This window comes from Porites lutea, chromosome 10 (assembly GCF_958299795.1).
Source record: "Porites lutea chromosome 10, jaPorLute2.1, whole genome shotgun sequence".
In the NCBI taxonomy this organism is placed as follows: domain Eukaryota; kingdom Metazoa; phylum Cnidaria; class Anthozoa; order Scleractinia; family Poritidae; genus Porites; species Porites lutea.
Window position 1 is genome coordinate 13,799,195 of NC_133210.1, and position 23,601 is coordinate 13,822,795.

At 38.9% G+C, this 23,601-nt stretch overlaps 1 protein-coding gene across 2 annotated transcripts; it reads left to right on the top strand.

Moving 5' to 3' along the window:
* The first annotated feature begins 3,836 nt into the window (after positions 1-3,836).
* On the top strand, positions 3,837-22,062 carry LOC140950190 (uncharacterized). Of its 2 annotated transcripts, XM_073399391.1 has the most exons (6): positions 3,842-4,517; positions 12,065-12,300; positions 14,065-14,934; positions 16,057-16,110; positions 18,657-19,282; positions 21,509-22,060. In XM_073399391.1, exons 1-6 carry the CDS (start codon positions 4,060-4,062, stop codon positions 21,797-21,799), a joined length of 2,535 nt encoding a protein of 844 aa, XP_073255492.1. In that variant the 5' UTR covers positions 3,842-4,059; the 3' UTR covers positions 21,800-22,060. The 2 variants fall into 2 exon arrangements, with proteins under 2 accessions (XP_073255491.1, XP_073255492.1); XM_073399390.1 differs by lacking the exon at positions 14,065-14,934 and having other exon boundaries at positions 3,837-4,517; positions 21,509-22,062.
* Positions 22,063-23,601: the final 1,539 nt, after the last annotated feature.

A 23,601-nucleotide genomic window follows, 5' to 3' on the forward strand; every position in this document is an offset into this window, starting at 1 on the left:
ATCTGTACGTTTCTTTGGTGGGAGTGAGTGGTCAAACTATACAACAAGGTGATTGTTTTAGAACGATATAATGCTTTGCTGTTTCAAAAAAGTTAACCTTGGCTTAAATGATTTAAAATAGCGCTTAATGGGTTTCTGAACTGGAGTGTTCAGGAACTGTAGATGCCTCCATCTTTGACCATATTTACTTTTTCAGGATTTAATATGGACAGATACGTGGCACTTCAGTTAAAAGAACAAAGGTTCATTTTAATGTGCATCTCAACTAGAACTTTGAACTAATGCGTGTGAAAGAATTTAATACCAGACCCAGGAAGCATTTTCGTTTTAAACTGTTAAGTAAATCTGGGCGAATTCACGCATTGCTTCGCGTGGACATTATGATAAAATTCAAGTAAAACTTCAAGTAAAAAATCAAGCGGGTTTCTCACGACACGAGAAAAGGGCTTGTGTAAGGTCAACATCGGCTTAAAATTAAAATTCCTGGTATAACAATTGCTCATTTTCTGGATCTCAAATTAAATTTAGGAGCTTTGAACTTAAATTGTGAAAAAAAAAAAAAATAGAAATCAGATAATGAGTACAATGAAATGATACAATAACTGTGTTTTCTGTGAAATACACGAGTGTATACAGGAGTTTCCCTTTAAAGAACATGCAATCTTCAAGGTTTGCAGCAAAGTCACTTTTGATAATTTCAAATAGTTGTAGTAAACCGAGGCAATCTTTACGGAGATATAAAGTTGGAGAATTGAGAGTTTTGAGCCGATGCTCAAATGAAGCGTCATTTCTCGCGATCAGTCTAACTGTATTACGTTGGACATGATCGAGTTTGTGGGAAAAATGCTTGGTGCGAGTTCCAAACAGGACAAGCGTACTCGAGTAATTTATTACGGACGCACTATGAATTTGTACTAGGTACAAAAAGCATTTATAGAACACTTCCCATGTAAGCGTGCGAGTAGTTATGGCCATTAATTGACCTGTTTCATCTGACGTCGATTGATAAAGCTTGGGATCTTCATAAAAGATCATTAGAGAGAAGAACTCCAAGACATTTGGGGTGTAAGCACTCTCATATAGCATACACTAGTATTTCTTGGTCGGCGTTAGTTCTTAACAACCATGTGCAACACTAAGCTGAGATTCGTTGGATGGCTTTTTTGAACAGTATCAGGTATTATGGAGGGACAAACAGGATTGATTACGAGAGAGTAGGACTTGATGGATCGTGAATGTAATTAACATACAAGATAACTAAAAGCATGCCCAGTATGCTTCCTTGTTAAACTCCGGACAAGACTGATACCCTGCAGTCAGATAGACATTCTTCGATTACAAGACGTTGAGAATGATTAGTGCCGAGGTAATCAGCCAACCACGATGTAAGCCGGCGAACCGGTTATACCAGCTCTTTCTTACTTTAGAATGACATTGTTGTGTAAACTGAGTCGGAATCTGTGTCGAAGTAGATCGAATAAATACTACATCAGTAGTTTGTCGCTCGTCTAGAGCCCTTATTCACAAGTGGGAAAGAAAAGTTAATTGTGATGTGAGTAGCAAGGACGCCAAGCCAGTGTGACTGTTAAGATGATTAGCTGAGTTCTATAAACGCAGAAATTGGTTGTAGACCCGCCTTTGCAGGGATCTTACCAAGAGATTCGTCAGAGAGATGGGGCAATAGTTAGAGACTTGCTCCTTTTCGCCCTTGTGAAAAACGGAATGAGTTTTGTGTGCAGATTGAAGTGGATAATTATTTTGCCAGATATGTTTATATTGCTGGAGCCGCTTCACGAAGATATGGGCTGACATGCCATCGGGACCATGGGCTTTCTCAGTCAACAGATCTTTAAACCACCACGCAATTTGTTCACTTCTTTAGAACAAAGCAAGACTAGAGGTGACTTGATTGATCTGTAAAAGGTTGGAGGCCTTTCCTGACGAGAACTGATTTTAGGACCTCGGTAAATGAATAAGCGATGTCGAAGCCAGTAGTTAGACCTTTTTATGTGGTTAAATCTTGACTTTGCCTTTGAGTGTGAAAATCTGTCATAAATGTCCTCCAAATTTTTCGTGTTGCGGTTACATATATGCGTTTTTGACTCAGTGTGCGTGTTTTCTCCAGTAGCATTCCGTAAGCTCGTATTTTGCTTTCTTTCTAATCAACTTGAACTCGCCAGTTTACTCGCTTATGATTGCAAATTTGAAACTAATCGAAGTTCCACCATTATGTCAAGGAAGGGTAAATTGCAACGCTTTGGAGGCAAAACGTAAGGCAAATTGGCATCTACTTGTTGTTTGCATGATAGATGGGGTGCTCTGTTAGTGTTACTGTAGCAGCCAAATGGCCTAATTGTGAAAAACTTCACTTTAATTAGGATATCGATGCAATATACAGTGAGGAAAAACACATTAACTGCATATTGTCAAGGGACAAAAATTCAAATACGTGGTGGCTAAAACTTTCAGTTGTGAATTTCTATATATATATAAAAAAAACTACAACTGTCCTTTATTTTGCGCTTGAGGAGTTTGAATTTATGCTTAGTGCTTTGTTTAAACGAAACATTGGTTTCGTTCAAGCAGTAAGTGGTGCGTATTACTAGCATTGTGCTTTCATGATACACCTTCTTGTGACATTTGAAAACAAAACTTGTTTGTTGATTTTCTGTATAATTATAGTTGTTATACAGGAATAACTAGGTAAGGAATACTGCCAAATATCCTAACCTTCTTCTAACCTCTAACCTTCTAGAATTTTTGGCTCATCTTTGCAGGCGCTTTCGGAGTGATGTCACGTGGTTTCTCATGGGGGTGGGGACTGAAAAAATCTGCCCATACAAGAAATTGCGGTCGAGTTTTTTTATTCTATACGAGAGAAAATGAGGAACCTTGTTATTTTTTTGGATGCAGTAGCGACTACAGATGTGTCCACAGGAAGCAATAAAGACGTAAAACTTGTCAAAACTTGGACTGTAAATTTTGCGTGACTAAAATAATTGTCTCATTTTGAGAGAATGAACAGAGTCGTCCGCGTCTGCTCGTATTGGTAAATTTTATCACTTTTTTGCCCCCCTGAAATACCACGTGACATTGCTTTTATCCCATCAGTCCTAACGCGCGTGCAAAGATGGAGGGTATCTTGAATTATTGCTAAGTCTGGATCAGAGTTTTGACTGACACTCGAAGAGACTGGTCTTTATTTCTTGTCTTTTTTTGGTTTGTTTGTTTGTTTTTTTTTTGTCCAAATTCTTTTTTGAACTTTTGGGATAATATACACGATTTTGTTTAAAGTTACTCGTAAATACCGATAAGCCAATCACATAAACAAATCAAATCTAGCTATTCTGCCTTGTCATCATTCAGTGTTTTTATACTTTACCCAGAAGAACCGATTTCCATCGAATTTTTGCTCCAGTTCGACGAGCAACACCCTCCATGAGCTTATTAGCCATAAAGGCAAATGGACAAACGACATCGTAGTAGAATACAATTTCTTTCATCCCCGGAAGCCGCTCGAGGTTTGTCCTGTTCTGTTCAGTTAGTACTCTTTCTTTGCTGTTACTACTATTACCATATTCCATTTGTCTGCGGTGTGCTACCAAAACAGTTTATGCGTCATGTTTATGAACATGAACTCAGAAAAGCGCAAGTTCACCTAGAGGGAAATCTTTTATCAGTACAGCCCTCTTTGTGGTGGAATATTAATTCCACGGGGATCAGTATCTTTTTACATGTGCTTTCCACGAATTTACGAGAGGATAAGGTAACATCAGTGTGTCATGACCTCCAGAATTGGATACCTCCCGCGAAAGGGGCGAAATTTAGGACTCCGCCAACTTCCCGGGAAGAAATCAAACTGTCCGATTCCGCGAATCTAGCCACAAATCAAACCACAAAAGATGTTTAAGAACGCGATTATAAACGATGGCACAGCGGGTACATTATCAGGACTTCGCGTGCGAGTTGATAGGTGTCTAATTTGAGCACACCGGTCGACGCCGGAATCTTGCGCGTTTCCTGCGTGGGTGGGAAAAGGAATTACATGCTTAAAAATTTATGATCAGCGATTGGCCCTTTTCGCAGATCCCCAATTTAAGGAGGATCGGCGACAGATCTAGTCACAGCTGCATAACTAAGTTTTGTAGACCGCAAAACTCAAAACTGAAGATGGGTGCTCAAGATCCATTAGACACGGCCACAGACTGTCAGGAAGATTCTCTGACAGAGTTTGACATTCCCCGTTGGTTGAGCTTCACTGTTCTGATTTCTACGAGTTCATCATTTTTCTTCTCACTGGTCTCCAACTCTAACCCGTTCTTGACAAGCAACACTGGGTATGCCCACGGAGGTGATATGTACTCACATCAAGTCGAAGCACTTTACTTGAAAGAACTTCTTAAAGGTGGAACAACCGATCTTTGGTTCGATGAATTAACATTGGGCTACCCTTTCTTTCTTGCCTATCACCCACTTCCATGTCTGCTTAATGCCAGTCTCATGATCTTAGGAGAATCGTAAGTAAAACTCTGTTTTAATTCAATCCGTCAAGTAGACAGTTTCATGTGGCGACTGGGTTAAGAGGTAAAAAAAAATCGTTGAAAAAAGAAAAAACAGATTATACATTAAAATAAGAGATATTCATTTACTGATCTTGCAAGTTTCAAAGGGTGACAAAACAGTTTTCTTGTCAAAAAATTTCTGTCTTTCCTTATAGTTTTTGTGCGCAGGAGATTTCGTTCATTTTATAAATTACATAAATTCTTATTCAGCGTTACGTAACTAATCTTTAACTTAAATCAAGTTGTTCCCTTGACCGGTAACACATTACTTGGACTTTCTCCTGTCGTCTGAATAAAAAGGCCCAGAATGTTTAAAGTCAATTATTAAACCTCAAAGTAAAAGAAATAACTGAAGTTTATTGTTCCCAGGAATGGCAATAGTGGAACCTTCTTTTGTCCTCTGAAATGGGGAGAGTTGTTCAAGTTCACTTGTTAAAAATCCTGATAGTCACATTTATTTTGTTTTGAAAAACCCAGGGATATTTTTCTTCAAATTTTACTTGGGAAATCTTCCTGTTGGGTTCAATTCCTTTGAAACAGTTATCACTTAATCTGTGCAGTGGCAATGCCATGCACGTAGGAAGATTTTCAGTCAGTTAGAAAGCCTGGTAAGGATAATCTTTGCGAGAAGAATTCATCAGGGTGGTAAAATGTATTGCACCTTGGATAGAAAGGACATTTGTTTAGCTTATGAGGCAGTGAAAATAGTTCCGTGACAAACAACTTTGCTCTCGGGGCGCAAAGCCGTTATTGTTTCCAAAGTTAACAGTTTATTTTGTTGATTGACTGGAGGAGTTCATCTCAGCTTACAATTGTGTTTGAAGATTAAAGAGAACTAGTCAAACATACTAGTTGTGAAATAATGCCACGATAGCCTGAAATAATCATATACTGGAGTATATAGGTCGAAAGAATTAAACCATTCTGATGATCGCAATATCTGTATATACAATGACACTTCTTAATGTTTGTCTTCATTGTCAGATTTTGGTCCCTTTTAATGTTGTTCAGTTTCTGTTATCAGGTGGTCTAAATTGTTTGTCATGATTTTTGACTTTGTAAAATACTAATGTCAGCTGCGCTTTTATGTGAGGTTTTCCTGTAGCTTCCTGTATTCAAAGCAGGTTGAAACAAAAGAATAGTAGGAAAATCAGCTTGTGCAAATTGGGTAAAATGTTACCTCAGTGGGTTACATTGCTAGTGGACTCGTGCAGAGTGATCCCAGAATCAAGTTTTTATGTTATAATAAATACTTTGTCTACTCAACAAGTGAAGCAAGGTTTGGGCAACTCACCCAGTATAGTCCAATGGAAGTCAATTCCAAGTGGTCCCTAATTGCTCGTCCTAATCTATAACAGGAGCTTGATAATTCCCGTAACACTTGACTGTAAATGTAAGCTGTGTGCTGCTGATACTAGTCAAACCATGGTCGCATCCATGAAGTCCAAACATGTGCACAACATTACATCTGTTTAAAAGCTAATGATTTCCACTTTTCTTGGCGTTACCTATTATTTTCTAGTGAACTTGAACTACATAGTGGGGTTTTAAACTACTATACACTTACAATTTAGAATATACCAGAAAGGATATAGACTTTCACGTTCTAGTTTGACGATGAATCTTGTCGGCATTAAATCACGGTGAACGCTGGTATTTCGTTTAATCTGTAGTCTCTTTTGGACAGAGTGGTCAAGCTAACCGACAAGGTGATTGTTTGAAACGATATAATGCTTTGTTTTTTATTTTTAAAAGTTGACCTTAGCTTAAAATCACCTGAAACAGCGCTTAATGGTTCCCACCTGCATGGGCCTCCATCTTTGACCATCTTTAGTTTTTCCGCATTCAATATGGACAGATACGTGGTACATCAATTAAAAGAACAAAGGTTCATTTTTAATGTGCATCTCAACTAGAACTTTGAACTAATGCGTGTGAAAGAATTTAATGACAGACCCAATTAGCACTTTCATTTTAAAGCTATTAAAGCAATTCAAGAGAAACTCAAATTGGAGTCCTTTTCTCGTGTCGTGGGAAACGCGCTTGATTTTTTTACTTGACTATTGCAGTATAATGTGCACGCGAAGCAGTGTTTGGATATGTGCGTGTAAGGTCAAAAGCGGCTCAAAACTAAACTTCCTAATATAACAGTCGCTTATTTTCAACCTGGATCTCAAGTGAAATTTTAGGGGCATTCAATTTAAATGTGTGTGAAAACCTGAAAAAAAATACCTAGAAACTGGATAATGAGTACAATGAAATGATGATACCGTAACTGTTTTTCTGTGAAACACACGAGTAACATAAACCTACAAATTGCTTACAGAAAAACATGTACACTAGATCTGAAATTTGTAGTAATTAATTACCTTTATTTAAGAAATCTTTAACCCTTTTTTATACCATAAACTGCGTTACATTCGTACCATTAAGGCATGTAGATTTTTCCAATTAGTAATATCTAAACCAAAAAGTGCTTTTGAGAATTAACGTTGGTTCGAAAGTCGAGCTTTCAACGCTCGTAACGATGGCTCTGTGTAATCTTCAAGGTTTGCAGCAAAGTCACTTTTGATAAATTTAAATAGTTGAAGCGAAACCGAGATAATCTTTACTTAGATATGAAGTTGGAAAATTAAGAGTTTTGTGCCGATTCTCAAATGGGGTATCATTCCCCTCGATCAGTCTAGATGTATTACGTTGGACATGATCGAGTTTGTCGGAAAGATGCTTGTTGCGGGTTCCAAACAGGACAAGCGTAGTCTGGTAATTTATTACGGACGCACCAGAAATTTGTACTCGTGTACCAAGAGCTTTTATAGGAACACTTTCCATGCAAGCGTGCGCGTAGTTGTGCCCATTAATTGATCTGTTTCACCTGGCGACGATTGTTTAAAAACAAGGGATCTCCATTAAAGATAATCAGAGACTCGAAGAACTCCAAGATGTTTGTGTGGTATAGGCACTCTCATTTACCATACACTAGTATTTGTCGGCCGGTGTTATTTCTTAAGAACCATGTGCAACACTAATCTGCTATTTGTCTGAGGCTTTCTTGAACAGTATCAGGTATTGTGGAGGAAGGAACACGATAGACCACTTAAGTATGGTAAGCACAGATTTCAGTAGGACTTGATAGACGGTTAATATCATAAACATACAAGATGACTAAAAGCGTGCCTACTATGCTTTGTTGTGGAACTCCAGACAAGACTGTTGCCTTGCAGACGGATAGAAATCCTTCGATTACAAGACGTTGAGGATTACCAGTACCGAGGTTGACCGAGGTTATAACTCAACAGCGATTGAGTAAAACTGGTTTTATCAACTCTTTCTAAGTTTAGAATGACGTGGTTGTGTGAACTGAATCGATCGAAAGCTTGGTCGAAGTAAATCGAACAAATACGACATCAGTAGTTTGTCTGTCGACCAGAGCTCTTATCTCACAAGTGCAAAAGATGGGTTTGTTGCGATGTGCAGGAGTAGCCAGGACGCCAAGGCGGTGTGACTGTTAAAAGGATGAGTTGAGTTCTATAAACGCGGAAATTGATTGTTGTCCAACTTTACTTAAGATTTTACCAAAAGACCTTTCAGAGAGCAGTTTAGAGAGATGGAGCAGATTGAAGTGGATAAAATTTTGCCATAGATATATAAATTACTGCAGTCGCTTCGTGTGGAGATATATGGTGTGATATGCCACGGGACCATGAGCTCCCAGTCCACAAATGTTTAAACCACTGAGCAATTCATCTACACCTTTAGAACGAACCAGGACTAGAGGTAACATGATGTCTGTAAGGTTGGAGGCCATTTTAATGAAACTTTGCTATGAACTTGTTTAACAGCTGAGCCTTGTCGAAGCCATAGTTAGCTTTTCGGCGCTGTTGAGCGACTTAAGCCCGCCTACAGACGTTTCTTATTTCCTTTGTGTGTTGTTGAATGTGTGTCATCGACCGAGCGTGTTTTTCCCAATAGCTTTTCGTGAGCGTGTATTTTTCTTTGTTTCTAACCAACTTGAACTCGTGAGTTTACAGTCGCCTATACTTGTTAGTTGGCAGATTTGAAACTCTTAATCGAATTTCCACTGAGCTGTAAAGGGAACGTAAATATCAATGCGTCGCAAGCAAAACTAAACGTAAATTAGCATCTATTTGTTGCTTGCGTGGTAGTTAGGTGCTCTGTTTGTTACATTTTGGTAGCTCAACGGCTTAATTGTGAAAAATTTTGCATAAATTAGGATATTGATACAATATACTGAGAGGAAAAACACACTAACATATTGTAAAAGGACAAAAATTAAAATCTGTGGTGGCTAACTGACTTTCAGTTGCGAATTTCTATATATATCGCTGTTCTTTAGTTTGTCTTGTTCTCAGGGACTTTGAATTTATGCGTAGTCCAGTAGGTTTTAGCGGAACATTCGTTTCGTTTAGGCAGTAAGTGGTGGGTTTGTTACTTGAAAAATATTGTGTTTGATGATAGACCTCAGTCTGACATTTGAAAACCAACCTTGTTTCTTGATTTTTTTGTATTATTATAGTTGTTGTACAGCAATTAGTAGATAAGGAATACTGCCGAACGTCGTAATCAGACAAAAAAGGGGTAAAAATTTCAATCCCCCAACCAAAATAGAACCTCTAATCTTGTAGATTTTTGACTTGGTGAAATCATAATATTCCAGCTGGTAAATAAGTAAGGTTACAAGTTTTATTCCCGTTCCAGACTCGAGTTTTCCTTCTTTTCTTTAAAGATCTTGACATTGACCGTACTCTTCTTGATTTATTGAGGCTAAAACAGACTTGCATCAGGACGAGGGTAAAAGACTCTTAGATCCAGGGTCGCATCCCTGAAGAGCAAAAACGTGCGTGCTATTAAAACTGTTTAACAGCCTATGGTTTCCTCCTTTCTTGCGTTAACCATTATTTTCTGATAAACTACGTAGACTCTTGCAGTGCTCCAAACTCAACCTTTACAAAAACCCCTTTAAACGACCTGAAATTATACACTGGTCGTCAGAATGCAATATTACACGAAGGTTCTGAAATATTTGAAATGGCTGCCTAGCTATCGCAATGGAATTTGGGGTTGCACACGACATCTCAAAGCAGGCTTCATATCTTGACAACCAGGGTGAAAGAGGCGAATTATGGAGAAAACAGACAGAAAATAATATTTCGTTCAAATTTTTAGCTTACTTTAACTCAGTTTAGAAAGACCATAAACACTAACTATAATTCACTACAGCCTTGCCATATTACCGCCGAGCACAGGTCGCTAAATCGGCGACTTTCACTGTAATTTTAGTTAATAGATTACAATATTACAATTTAGGATATACGGAAAAGGACATTGAATTTCGCGTTTAAGTTTGAAGATGAATTTTCTGTCTCGGAAATAGATACGAACGTTAATACTGCGTGTAATCTGTACGTCTCCTTAGTGAGAATGAGTGGTCTGCAAACTAAACGTCAAGTTGACTATTTTGAAACTAAATAACACTTTGTTGTTTTAAAAATGTTAATCTTAGCTTAAAATCACTTGAAATAGCGCTTAGTGGTTTTCTGAACTGCAGTCTTAACAAACTGCATGGGCCTCCATTTTTGACCATATTTACTTTTTCCCGATTTAATATGGACTGAGACACGTGGTACTAATATAGCAGAACAAACGCTCATTCTTAATCTGATCTCAACTAGAACTTTGAACTAATGCGTGTGAAAGAATTTAATGATCGTAAAGGTAGTTTAAGAATCAAAGCAAATCTAGAGAGACTCCAAACGGAAGCCCTTTTCCTGTGTCGTGAGAAACCCCCTTTTATTTCTTACTTGACTTACTTAAATTTCTGTGCAAAATAAATACGTGCGTCTAAGGTCAACAGTGGCTTAAAATTGAAATTCTTGGTACGGTATTTAACATAACAATCGCTTATGATCAAGCTGGATCTCAACTGAAAATCAGAAGCTTTGATCTTAAATACGTGTGAAAGCGTTTAATGAACTACAAAACACTTTTATTGTAAGCTTATCAATCAAAGGAAATCTATACAAACTTATCAGAAACCCCTCTTTAAGATCGGGTGTGTCGTGACTGAGAAACCGCCTTGTTTCTCTTTTAAATTGCAGTGTAACATCTACGCGAAGGAATGTACGAATATGTGCATGTGAGGTCATCAGCGGCTAACCATTGGAATCCTTTGATATGTAACAGCTTCCGTTTTGGTTTTCGCGCCTAAAACTAGCGATTTCGGTGGCAACGTTCGTGCAACATGCCACGTTGCAAAACTGTGAAAAATCTTACCTCCGTTTTGGGACATATCCTGCCGTCTAATTGTCACGAAAAGTAGAACTCAGGATTTCTACTTAATGCACTGATTTTTGTCCTAATATTTTTTGGATGACAAGCTACACTTTTCCTTCTAACTTGAGGAACTTATCCTAGAACTTATCCTTGCCACAGATATCAGACCTCCAATTAGTTTATCTTTTTTGAAAGGACAGATGTCCGGCTAAGTCACCATTTTGGTCAGAAGAAACAAAAATGTGTTGAACTCAATCAACGGATTACGCGTCTTTAGCAAAAACTTTGAATGAAAGCCTTGAGTAGATTATTTTATTGATCCGCAAAATAGAGAAGAGAAAGTGATGACGTCACAAAAACAAAATTTGAGAACTGAATTATGGGATAGGTCGGCATATCCAGAAAGAACAAGATGAGGAATGTTCAATTGCCAAAAATCAACCTATCCTCCAATGACTGCATAGAAATCCTTCTAAAATAGGCTTGGATCGTAAACTTTTCGATCCAAGCCAATTATAAAAGGATTTGTATGGAGTCAACAGAGAATAAAGGTGCTTATACCTCCCCGCCAATTTCCACAAGAAGGCTGATATTTGGCAAGGGTTTTTTTTTTCATCTTGTTCTTTCTAAATATGCTATCCAATCTCATAATTTCACAAATTTGAATTTTTCTGACGTCACACTTCCCTTCTCTATGGTAGTCTTTGATATTTGAGGCATGGGCCAGTTTTAGTTAGATATTGTCCGATGACGGACACCGACTTTTATTTGTAGCCCTGTATACAGTTGTAAGAGGAAGGCACTAAAAGGTAAAATCCTCCCCAAGGAAACTACATTATGGAACATGTATGCAAATCAAAATGGGAGAGGGGACCTTGTGGTCGCGTGAAGGACTTATTTTGGGAGGTCACAAACAGATATCCTTTAACAGTTTTTAACTCGAGACTTGAAAACGGCAGGGCAAGCCTTCCTCTTAGATGCAGCTCCGAAACGTCTTTTAAGAGTTAGAACACCCTCAAAATGTGAAACCTAGAGCAAATTTATAAGGCGGAATTGAGTTACATTAATCGTGAAAAAGTGGTAAGTGTGAGATATTTGGCTATGCTTTTGCGTCACCACCTTGTTCATTTTCGCGCGAACGATTGTCAAGCACACGATAAATGAGATACTTGCTCCTCTTTCTGAAGGCTTATCTTTACTTTTTAAAGGTTTATCTCGCCTTTGCTATTGTTTCGTTGGATGTTCGTTCTTCTTCTCTCATCGATGCCCTGGTCATGGTTCATTGGTCTGCGTAAATTAAGGATGACCCGTCTCGAGGCGACGTTAGCAGCCCTCTTTGTGCATTCAATTCACAGCTGGCGTAAGTTTGGTTTGGAGTTAGAAGCATTTCACGAGTATGGTCTGTTTACTCAAGCTTACGGAATGGCCATACTTCCTCTCGCAGGTAATCTTTTAATCTCTTTGATCTTTCGGAGAGTATTGAGGGTACAGTCAACTCTCTCCAAGGCGAACACCGACCGGCACAAAGTGGCCGTCTTACCCACCTAACCCTCTCTTAACCTAACGTTAACACTAACGTCTAACTTTGGACAAAAGTTTGGATCCCGGGAGGGGTAGATGGGCGCAGAATCCCAGAATCTCATACTAAGACAGCACGGACCAACTCTAGGTGTCTGTTAAGAGAGAGTTGACAGTAGTAGGCCCTCCCTTCCCCCAAATTAAGAAAATAAAAAATGGCGCTTCTCGGCCTTCGCACTGACCGTCATCCTTCTCGCCGCTGTTGCACATTAGACTGGTGCGCAAATTGAGAACCCCCTCTTCCCAAAATCAAGGGTAGAAACATGGCTTTTTTGCCTTCGTGCGCCTTCTTCCTACTTACCGATTGTGCATGCTAGAACCGTGCGCAAAGTTAGATCTTCCCTTAAAATATGTTTTCATGTTGTGTTCCGTAGACGACTAGACTTCGCTATCAAGTAACAACTGTATTATGCGCTGCATGTACCCCGCGTTAACTGTTAAGGGCGAGAAAAAAGCGCGGCGAGAAAACGAGCTAGTTTGAGCTTTTAATTGTGAATGGTTGAGGAAGTGGCGCGAAATATCTTAGCCAACAATAACGCTTAGGATCTGTCCGATCACAAGAAGTAGAAAAAAAGATAAACGTATTGTATTATACAGCCAATTACTGATTTAAAAGTGTGCAAATAGTAGGTAACGGCTTGCTGTAGTTCTCTTTTGATTGAGTTACAGGTTTTTGCCTAGTTTCTTTACTACTTACAAAAAGTTTCCGGAAAATCCGGTTAGAAAGTAAATGGAACATGACTGTTCGGGACGTTTCGGTGTAAAACTTCCGGGAGCAACGGAACGTCTGAAATGGTAGTCCTGTTTTCCCGGTCGGAATGTTCCAAACGGAAATTCGTGTTCCGTTTCTTCAAAGCCCGTCTTTGATACCAGTTTCAGTCTTTCGCGGCCGTTTTTCGGTAAATGTAACTGATTAGTGCAAATGGCGAACACAATTCGGGGACAAAATATACCAGTCTTGAATTTTGATCAACATTTGCCCAAACCGTGAACCAACCGTCACGCAGTTTGCCCATGTAAATGGTAAACAACCATTGAGTATCGTTGCAAAACACAGAGTAAACAGAGGAAATATATAAATATTGCAGGCCACCTTCCTACTTGCAGCTTTAAAACGCTCGAAGTCTTGAAAATGTGAGACTTAGAACAAGTCTTTTGAGCAAATGTGAGATATTTGGCTAAAGTTTTGGAAGACCCATGTTTGAAAAGATAAGGAGAGCCCCTTATCCGAGATGAGGGTTCTAATTCCTACAGAAGCAGTGGGGGAAATTGATAAAATATCAACCAAATTTATCTTGTGTGATCATGTCCGTAATTCTCATGACAGTCTGTTTCACAAAACATTGATATTACAAGGAGAAATTTTATGCTGATCACTCCTAGGGCTTAAAGGGTTAAATTGGGTATCGTGGAGTATTGTAAGTAGTAAACAAAGGAAATAAATGTACTTAACTTGTAACCATTGGTATGTTTATTGGGTGTCTTTCGGCTTCCCGCATCTGATATGTGCATTTACATCCTTATATGCAGCCGGTTTTTTCCCATGGCTCGGCGCAGTTGTCTCGGTACTGTTTTTCCCTGGAAAACATTAATTCTTAACATTATTTTCCTACTGTTTGTTTCTCTTCAGTTGGATTTTTATATCAATATGTACTCTACAACAGTGGTTCAAGAAACGGTACGATCCTTTTCATCGTCTTCAACTTCACCGCGAATGCATTCTTTGGTGTCTACCTCGGCATTGTTACTGGAGTTACTCTGCTAATAGACATGCTTTCAAACACTAACCCGCTTAGAGGAAAGCTCTTCTCGCCTTCAATCTGGCGAGCTTTTTACGTGCATTTTCTAAGTATCGCATTGCTATCTTGGTGGATAATTCCGTTACTTAATAACTTTGACTACATGGGCGGGCTTCCTTGGAAGAGTGAAAACGAGCATGGCCACAGCTTTAAGTTTGTCCTCAGAAGTCTTTTGTCTGGCGATTTGTTTGACCACGAAAGGAAAATTCCATTTATCACGTTGGGATTTGTTGCGGGGCTTGCTTGTGTTTGTTCCTGGCAACTTAAAGACATTGGTCACCTCACAAAACGGCAAACACTTTTGATTTGGCTTGGGTTGTTATTTTCTGTCACCTTCTTTCTGTTTCTTGGCAGAACATTTTCTGGGCCGTTATACAACTTGATTCCTTTTCACAAAGAGCTCGAAGTTTTTCGCTACATAATTGGACTCCAATTTTGCGGATTATTGCTCATGGCCGTGACATTAGCTCGCATTCTTTACTTTCTTTGCGCGTCTTTGTGTAGAATATCAAAGGCATATTTTCAAAGCAAAAACATCTTGATTGTTCTTATGTTAGTATTTCCGCCTATTTATCTCAGTTCTCAGCTTCAATATATCAATGCACGTTTCTCCATGACTGAGATAGAAGGGTTTTCTGACGGACTGGAGAAACTGAAGGCTTACCCGAAAATCGGACGCTTGCTTACATCGAAAGTTTTAGGTGAGTTCACTTTCTTGGCAAGTTGTTTCGCAAAGAGAATCTCTTATAAGAGGGTCCGAAAAAACTGGACTCGTGACACATTTGCAGCTTCACGCGAAGGAAAGACGCCGTGAGATTCTAGTTATGGAAATGGCACCTTAATGCGCGGCGTCGACTTGGGTGCAGTTTGTCTTCACCACTCCCATATTCCTTCTGGACGTTAAACTTTTCCTCTTGAAACATATTTTTATAGGCGAAGTTCGCCTTTAGTGACAAAACTCATCGAAAGGGCCCACGTCGAAAATATTACTCATTTAAAAAAATACATTAAATAGTGGTTTGTCAAAAAGGGCAGCAAAAAAAAAAACGAAGACAAAAGGAGTGCAAACGGGTGTAACGCACGTTTTTCTGTAAAATCTTATCGATTCAGATATAAAAGACTGGATATGAAGAGATAAAATGATTGTCAATAAGAGTTGCTTCATTCGTAGCATCTATCCTGGCTTGCCAACGTTTCACGACTGAATAAAACAGCCTGCAGTCTACAGACTCAGGGTATATTGGCATTTTACTACTGCTAGAGTGGTTGTTTGCAAACAAATCCGCGTCAATATTTCTCTTTTTGATCCATGCTTATTTACTGTGTACACAGAGAGTCAACTTAACTTATTAGAACTAAAGACAAATGTATGCAGGGCGAGGCGTGCGAAAAAAATGTTCATGTAAGTCACATGTGGTAAAATAGTAACTGGTGCCACTGGCATCCAAAGCGCAAAGCGGCGAGTAGGAAAGGGGAGCACTTCGCCCAGTAGCCAGTCAGAGTTGAGTAATTGCAACTCGTGACCGATTTCATTCAATCAGGGCTTGAGAACATTTTAGTGTCGTCAGTGACTTGTACTACATTAGTCTCTCCGGCGTCACCGAAATTTTCTCGCACACTCATTGGACGAAATCGTTCACGTGCTCCAAATACTCAATGCTGATTGGCTACTGGGCGAAATGGCCCCCTTTTCTTCTCAGGCAGACAAGAGCCACCTTGACACCATGAAGTTTTCCAAGATAAACGAGACTTGTTCGTGTAAATTTAAAAGCTTGAAACTGGGTTTAGACGCTTTACTCTCTTTGTTTGTTTGTTCTTTACAGGGTTAAGTGGCGCTTGGGACTTGTCTCTTATACCGCACCTCAGCAAAAAGCCTGGTAAAGTCGAAGAATTGTTATTTCTTTTGCAGTAATGTGTGTAAACGCTTTTATCCTGGAGTCCGACCGTGAATTTTTTGTTTGTTGTAGCTTGAATTTGATAAGTCTTTGAATAGAGACTGTTGAACAGTTCTCTCTTTAGCTGATCATTACTGCGGCTGTACAAGGTGTTTCTAACTTATTACTCAGCGAATAAATTTCTGAACGGTTTAGGCGAATCTTTGCAGACGTCATTGGTTAAATTTTTCCTCATTAACATACGTATTTACCCATAGAAAGCGTGACCGTATGCACAAATTGAATTGAAAAGTTGAAAAAGTTAATTTGAGCAATTTCTGCAATTTTCAACCTTTTGCAAGCAATAACAAAGGAAGTAACAGCAATCGAAAACTGTGAAATTGCCGGGTGGCAAAAATGTGTTGAGCCCATACATTGTTTGCTTATTTTCGAGGTTTTCAAAGATAATTTCTCCGAGACTATTCGGTATATCAGGCACATAACTGAAATTGTTATGTTCTTTCAATATTCAGAGAGTTTGTTTTAATAGCTTGATCAGAGAATGAAGACTAGGATATGTTCATAAGTCAAAAAAAAAAGATTTGCCTATAACAATATATAATGAGGCTCTTTAACTGTGAGTCTGTGGTTGAAAATCTGTAGTCTGAGAGCTGTTTTTTAAGCATTTAATATGTTTTTCATTCTGGAGTTGAAATCTTGCAAATCAAAACTACGCAGTAGCAATTCGATGCTTTTTAGTGATGATGATTGTTCCGTTCTCAACAAAACAAACTTCTGATGACAAAACTCGCTACGCTACACATCAGGAGCTTCGTTAAACTCAGCTTATTATATATGGCCAGTCACGTCAGCGGGAAAAATGAAGCGAATAGTGCCTCCTGATTGTTTATCCGAGTGGGAACGATGAGCCTATCTTGCCCACACGGGATCTTCCACTTCAAATGCGCGGGAAAAACGTACTCCTGGCCATGTAATAAATCCATATATGTTCGGATGCCTTAGGGGAACTATGGTCGTCTCAATAGTTTGTTCAAGTGGCTATCTCGTCTCATTCGAAACTGTTAGCTAGTGCCTACCCTGATGGGTTTGGTCGAAAGTTCGAGGACATTCAGCAGCAGGGGGAGTTTTTTCTTACACTGAACTTTTCAGGAGCTGTAAACGAAATATCTTGATAAAATGTGAAAAACACAACCTCCCAAAATCGTGTTACTATAAAGGAAAAAGCTCCGAAAAAATTAGAAGAGCGGAACTATTATCCAGACTTTATTAGCCTTTCTCGAGCTTTAATAATTTCTCGGCAATATTTGCTCCTTGGAACGGTTATTTCATAGCAAAAATTCATTGGGTGCCCCTAACTTATATTTGTGGCATAAACTTTCTTTTTTTTTCAATGTCAATTGTCGTTTTGCACGTCTAAAAGCTAAATGCTAATTTTTCTATGCAACGCCCGCAATGTACACAGTTGTTAAAAGTACAGCCATTTCAGGAATTGAACTCCTCAGGAGACCTTCAGAGACTCGTAACAGCTGTGCCCGGTGTATTTTGGCATAGAAGAAAGCCTAATTTACCCATTTCATAGGCGGATTTACGGGTGGTGACCCGACGGTGGTTGCGGCCGCCATTTTCTTTAGAATTCTGTATTATGTTTTAAAAATAATTCTCAGGAAAATAAATATTACCTACATACATGTAGCTGGCAATTGTTCCGACCCACTCTCTCTTTTTCGGTGTATGCCCCTGCATCTTGTCAGTGTCTTGTCAGGCTTCACATTTGTTCGTGTGGATTTACATCTAAAGGTACCGAAGGGAAAAAGGCATTTTAGCCCAGCGTACCCAAAAGCATATTAAACTCCTCCAGTTAAGCATAATTTTGAGCGTATCAGTACCTTCGTCAGTGATCCCGAAAAACATAATGATCGAGATTTCCAGCATAAGCCGTGAGACCCCTACATTGAGCTTTGATATTTCAATCAGTTTTAACCGCTAAATTTCTTGTGACTATCTATCGAAACCTAGCTCCAACTTAAACCCCCGGAATCTACAATCTGTCCGAACATATTTTCGGGACGTTTTTCTTTATTGTCTCCTACTGAATTTCTGGGTGTAGGCACTAACTTCGATGAGTATTTTGGGGTATTATCCAGTGGCGGATCTAGGGGAGGCCCGCCCCCCCCCCCCCACCTTATTTTTAGACCAAATGGAGACCGCCCCCCCTTATCTCAGGGTCTGGATGACTGCCCCCCCCCCCCCCCCCCCTATCTGAAGGCCTGGATCCGCCACTGTTATCTATTCATTAAGCCTTTGACTCCCAGTGTTCTCTCAGAATGAACGATGGCGTCTTGCAATGTGGTTTTAAGTTTTGAGTCTGTAGACAAAATTGAATGGTGTGACCATTCAAATGAAACCTCTTTAGCAATAGTTCTATTTGTTTTTCATCACTTTACAGAAATGAAATTTTGACTAAAACAATGGATCTTAAAAACTCCCTTGCTACCAACCGACAGTTGTCTATTGCCGTTTGTTTTTAGGGATTGTGACCTATTCAAGAGGCTATCACGATACCTTGTCTCTGTACTACCTGGAAGAGATGAATCTATCCCTGGACTCCACTCCCTGGCTCCCAGATCTCTTGCGTCTCTACAACATCCGCTTCGTCACTACATCTGGGATAGAAGTTCCTGGACATTTCTTGCGTTACTGTGAGCTGAGATACCTGGTCACGATAGGTGCGATGGAGGTATTCGTAAGAGATTCCCAAGAGGATTTTGGATATTTTGACTTTACACATGTTCTCGGCGTTGTTTCGGGAGACCTGAAAGGCATGCGATGGGCTGTGTTAAAAACCACTCAGCTTTTTACCAATAGGATACTATTTGCCATAAATCCATCTTCGGAACTTGCGCACAAGGCTTTGTTCAAAATTGTAATTTCAGATCACAACGCAAACGCTAGTCTCATTCACAGGTTAACATCTTTTGAACAGTTTGAAACAACATGGTATGTTAATGGAAGAAAGGCTTCCGAAGAAAGATTCTTTGCAGATGTGAAATTCGGTCGCAATCCACCACTGCTAATGTCAAGAGTTCTTACCGAGAAAGCGGAGCGAAATTTGTACTCTGCTCAAGTTGAAGTGGTCGAGGAGACTTGGAACCAAGTATGCCATCATTTTTTATCCTTCATTATATAATGCTTTTGGCTAGGGGGTGGGAGTGGGGTAACCATCGTTATTGGTAAGTGTTTTTAGAAGGAAATCCTCAGTCCAACCCATAATCATTTAATATACCATTTTTGACAAAAAAAAGTATCCTTCTCGTTTACCTTCCATTGGAAAATGCTACCCTTTTCACACAATCACATTTCTACGAACAGAAAGTCTTCTTCTTATCATTTTCATGATAATGATTTTACAAGTTCTTTTAGACAGCTAAATTCCTCTACCCCTTCATAGACCTGAATCCTTAAAAACTTACCCCTTTTGGGCGAAATCTCTCTCCCGGTCCAGGCTATAAGTAGGGCGTATTATAGGGGGTATCTTTCTGGGTTTTAACGTTTCACTGTCTGGTTTAAATCCATTCATCTCACTATCCATACAAAAAGTACTGAGAAATCTCCTTCCTATTCAGCACAAGGTTTTCTCAACTTTTCTCCTTTGGGAAAACTTTTGCGTGTATGTTAGCAGTTTCATTTGCCCCCATATGACGAGTTCTTTTTGAACTATGGGTACAAGAAAAACTTTTCAAACTTTATTCCTGGGCTTTAGTTGATCGACCACTACATGTAAGCCCATGTCAAATGTTAGGTTATCTGTTTGGCGGGAAAGCGTATGGCCACCCGCGTCTTATGAAGCAAAGGCAACTAAAGAGTCAATATTAAAAAGACGAAAACGGAAAAAGTAAAATGTTTCTGTGTCGGTGTTGTCTGAAGTATTAAGCTTAGATTAATTGTCATGCCCACAAATTTGGAATATAGAGAAAGCGAAAGACGGAGAAAAACAGAAAGTAGGGCGACAGGCCAGCGAAGCTCAACGAGGGAAAGAGCTCGAGCGAGAGAGAAAAAGCAAAGGAAACATTTTTTTGTTGGAGGAACAACATGAAATTTTGTAGCGGCGGTGAGAAAATGAGAAACGCTTGCTTCCATCAGGGTAAAAATGAGCGACGTGAAAAACAAAAAAAAAAACAGTCAACAAGCAGCGCCGTAGCTAGTATGAGGCCAACCGAGGCACTCGCCTCGGTAAAATTTTGACGAATTTCGCCGATCATTTTTATTTTACATAAGCGATCATCGGATATTTTTAACGCATCATGATATTACAAAGAATTCAGCAATTCAATCAATATACTATGAAAAAATTACCATATCATCGATCTCAAGGGGCTACGTACGTTAACCCAAATTTTTTTTGAACAAATACTGATCAAAACCATTGGCGAGGTTAACGGTCACCCAGATTATGTAGCTTGTTTCTGATTATTGCTTTTTAAATTCCACTTAAATTAACTCGAAAAAAAGTTACCGAAAGGCCCAGAAAACGCTGCAAATCGCATTTCCGAGAGACTAAAGTTCAAAATTTCTTGGGGGGGGGGCATGCTCCCGAACCCCCCTAGCAACTCCCGCCTGCCTCGGTTGGCCGTTTGGTCTGGCTACGGCACTGACAAGTACACGTACAACATTTCCTCCATATAACGGGTAACCAGGAAGTTTCACGTTGTAGTCGTGCACAACAACAACAAAAAATTGGACAAAAACGTGTTCTGCAGGTGCAAATTGTTTCCTTGCAAATTAGACCTATTGCTGTTATCGTTGCCTTGTTTGAGCAAAATGTAAATAGTATCGAGAGCTTCGCTTTTAGCCCTGGCTAAATCTGTATAACAAAAGTTGTTACAAATTCATTGATAAAAATCTATTTAAAAAATATTTAAAGCCCTCGGCTTGGGTGAAAACTGTTCTATACAATGCTTAAAAGTAATAATAAAACTCGTCTTCTTAATTTTTCCAATCACATTTGCAATTTTTGCCCCGCTAGAATCAGTGAGCTCAGCAATGAATAATACATTTCTTTTGTTTTATTCCCCCAAGCGTCGTAGCCAAGTATGAATTGTAATATATCAAAATTGGTCTATTTTATCCATCCTCGCCATATTTTGTTGTTGCTGTGTAGTTTAACCCTTTTCTCAATATATTTAAACCTTCGCTCAACTTGGTGGCCAGTTCTCGATGTCTGAATTTGCCTAAATTTCGTCACACAGCTTTTTAAAGTCTCTCTAAGTACTTTCCATTAACAGTAAGAAGTGGGAGTTCTCAGTCTTGAACTGTTGTACTCCAAGCAAAACTCTACCTGACACGGTAACGACGTTGCTAACTTAATCCTATTTTGTTTTAGAACTTGTACAGAACCGAACACCTCCTCATAAAAGTCACTTACCATCCTTACTGGAGATGCTCCTTCCGTTCAACACCTGATGACTCACGTGACCAGTCACGTAAATGGCACTCTCTTACGATACACCACGTGACGCCGAACCTGATGAGCGTAGTGCTGCCTCCCGGAAAGCATGAGGTCATTTGCGAGTATAAAAATCCTTTTTATCAGAAAGTCGGTTTTGGGTTCTTTATTGTGCTTGTTCTTGCCATGATTACGAGGGAACTATGCAAATTTTTGAAATCTGTATAGCATAGATTTGACTGCCTTGTTTTGCTTTGTTGCGGTTACGTTTTTATGACTGGCGGATTTATTATCTGTTGTACAAGTTGGTCATGTTAGTGACCTTTAGATGTAGCTAGCCAATAAGGGCTATTAGTAATGGTTCGAAATGGTAATAGACTGAGCAAAGTACTATTCAGGAAATAATCAGGCTAGTAATTTAAAATCGGCCAAGCGCGTAGCGTGAGGACAATTTGAAATTACTCAGGCCCCAGTTGTTCCAAAGGTAGATAACGCTGTCCACCGGATAATTCTGATCACCACTGAATTGTACCACACGAAGACCTGTTATCAATTAATTGACCACGACAGAAAATACCATAACATACCATAATACTCTTTGTTGGTCACTCCAAAATTTTGCATAAGCATTGTTTTCAGTTTCTCTTGGGGCCATGCTTATGCAAAATTTTGGAGTGACCAGCAAAGAATATTATAGTACGTTATGGTGTTTTCTCTAGTGTTGAATTGTATCAATTACAAAGTGCGAGAATCTCAGGATTGGAATACTTATTAAAGTACAAACTTCTCATTACATCAGCTTACACCTTCCAAAGCAAAAACATGGCTTAAAATTTTGGAATATGGAGCTCAAATTGCATGAACTATTTTCAATACATTTTTTTAAAAAAAAATCTGATGTGTCAAAATGAAGCTGGCAAAATTACCCACTAAAGTTTTTTCGTTGGCTTTGATTTGCTAGCGTGGACTAATTTGTTAATTCTTATTGGCTGGCAACATTTGATGCTCGATTTTCATTGGCTGTTCAGCTGTCCGATTTGATATGTTCGATCACAAGCATCTAATCGAAAAGCTAAAATTGGACAGTTCTGGTGCTGTCTCAGTCAAATTAAGCAATCGATAAGGGCTACTGAGAACCAGGACTGAGAACCAATCAGATTGACGAATTTTGTTATTGACACAATTAAGTGAGAAATAATAGGTACGTTCGATATATTAAAATTCTAACATGACTCTAGGAGGCTTTCTAGTCATTTTTCTATATTTGGTTTGGTTTTATTTGTGCTCAATTCGCGTCTGGGAATTGCGAGACAATGGAGTCGTGAAAAATTTGCAATTTTGACCCTAAAGCCTCGGAGTCATGTTAGAATTTTAAATTGAAAACATAAAAAAAAAACATAAACATGAACTTTATTTATACTCGAATTTCAGAGTAGCCTGAAAGGCTAATATCTTCGAGAGAAAAAAAAAGAAAAGAGTAATCTATTTACATACATAAAATAAATCTATTTAAATACATAAAAATGTATTTACATATATGAAAAATGTTAAATATACCGTTACGTCTGAAAGGAGACTGCTTTCAGGAGTCTTCTAAAACCAGATAATGTAGGCTCAGATCTTACATTAGGTAGGGAGTTCCATTTCTTAGATGCAAAGTAACGAAAAGAGTGGTACCCGTAAGTAGTAGTAGCAGGTTTATATAGTGATAGAATATTAGTTCTTCTAGAAGAGTACAAAGGCTGACGCAAAGTAAGCATGTCTTTAAGATATTTAGGAAAACTTTCATAGTTCAAACATTTGGATAGTGATTAACATATTTTGTATCCTTTGGTTGTATAGAGTTGCTTCTCCTGAATTATGTGGTAGCTGCTGGTACGACGAAACTTTATCATTAAAAAAAAAATACGTAGCGCGCGCTTATTCTCGCGACTCCCCAGATGGAGAGCTTTCTCGCAAGCAAACAAATTACTTACAACCTGTGTCTTTAACGAACAGTGGAATTTGCTTCAAATAAATGTTTTCTGTTG

Bases quoted from the DNA above. Each gene is read 5' to 3' on its own strand.
- LOC140950190 (XM_073399391.1), top strand. From the start codon at position 4,060: ATGATCAGCGATTGGCCCTTTTCGCAGATCCCCAATTTAAGGAGGATC. The intron at 14,935-16,056 runs GTGAGTTCACTT...TGTTCTTTACAG, and splicing joins GCTTACATCGAAAGTTTTAG to GGTTAAGTGGCGCTTGGGAC. The intron at 16,111-18,656 runs GTAAAGTCGAAG...GTTTGTTTTTAG, and splicing joins GCACCTCAGCAAAAAGCCTG to GGATTGTGACCTATTCAAGA.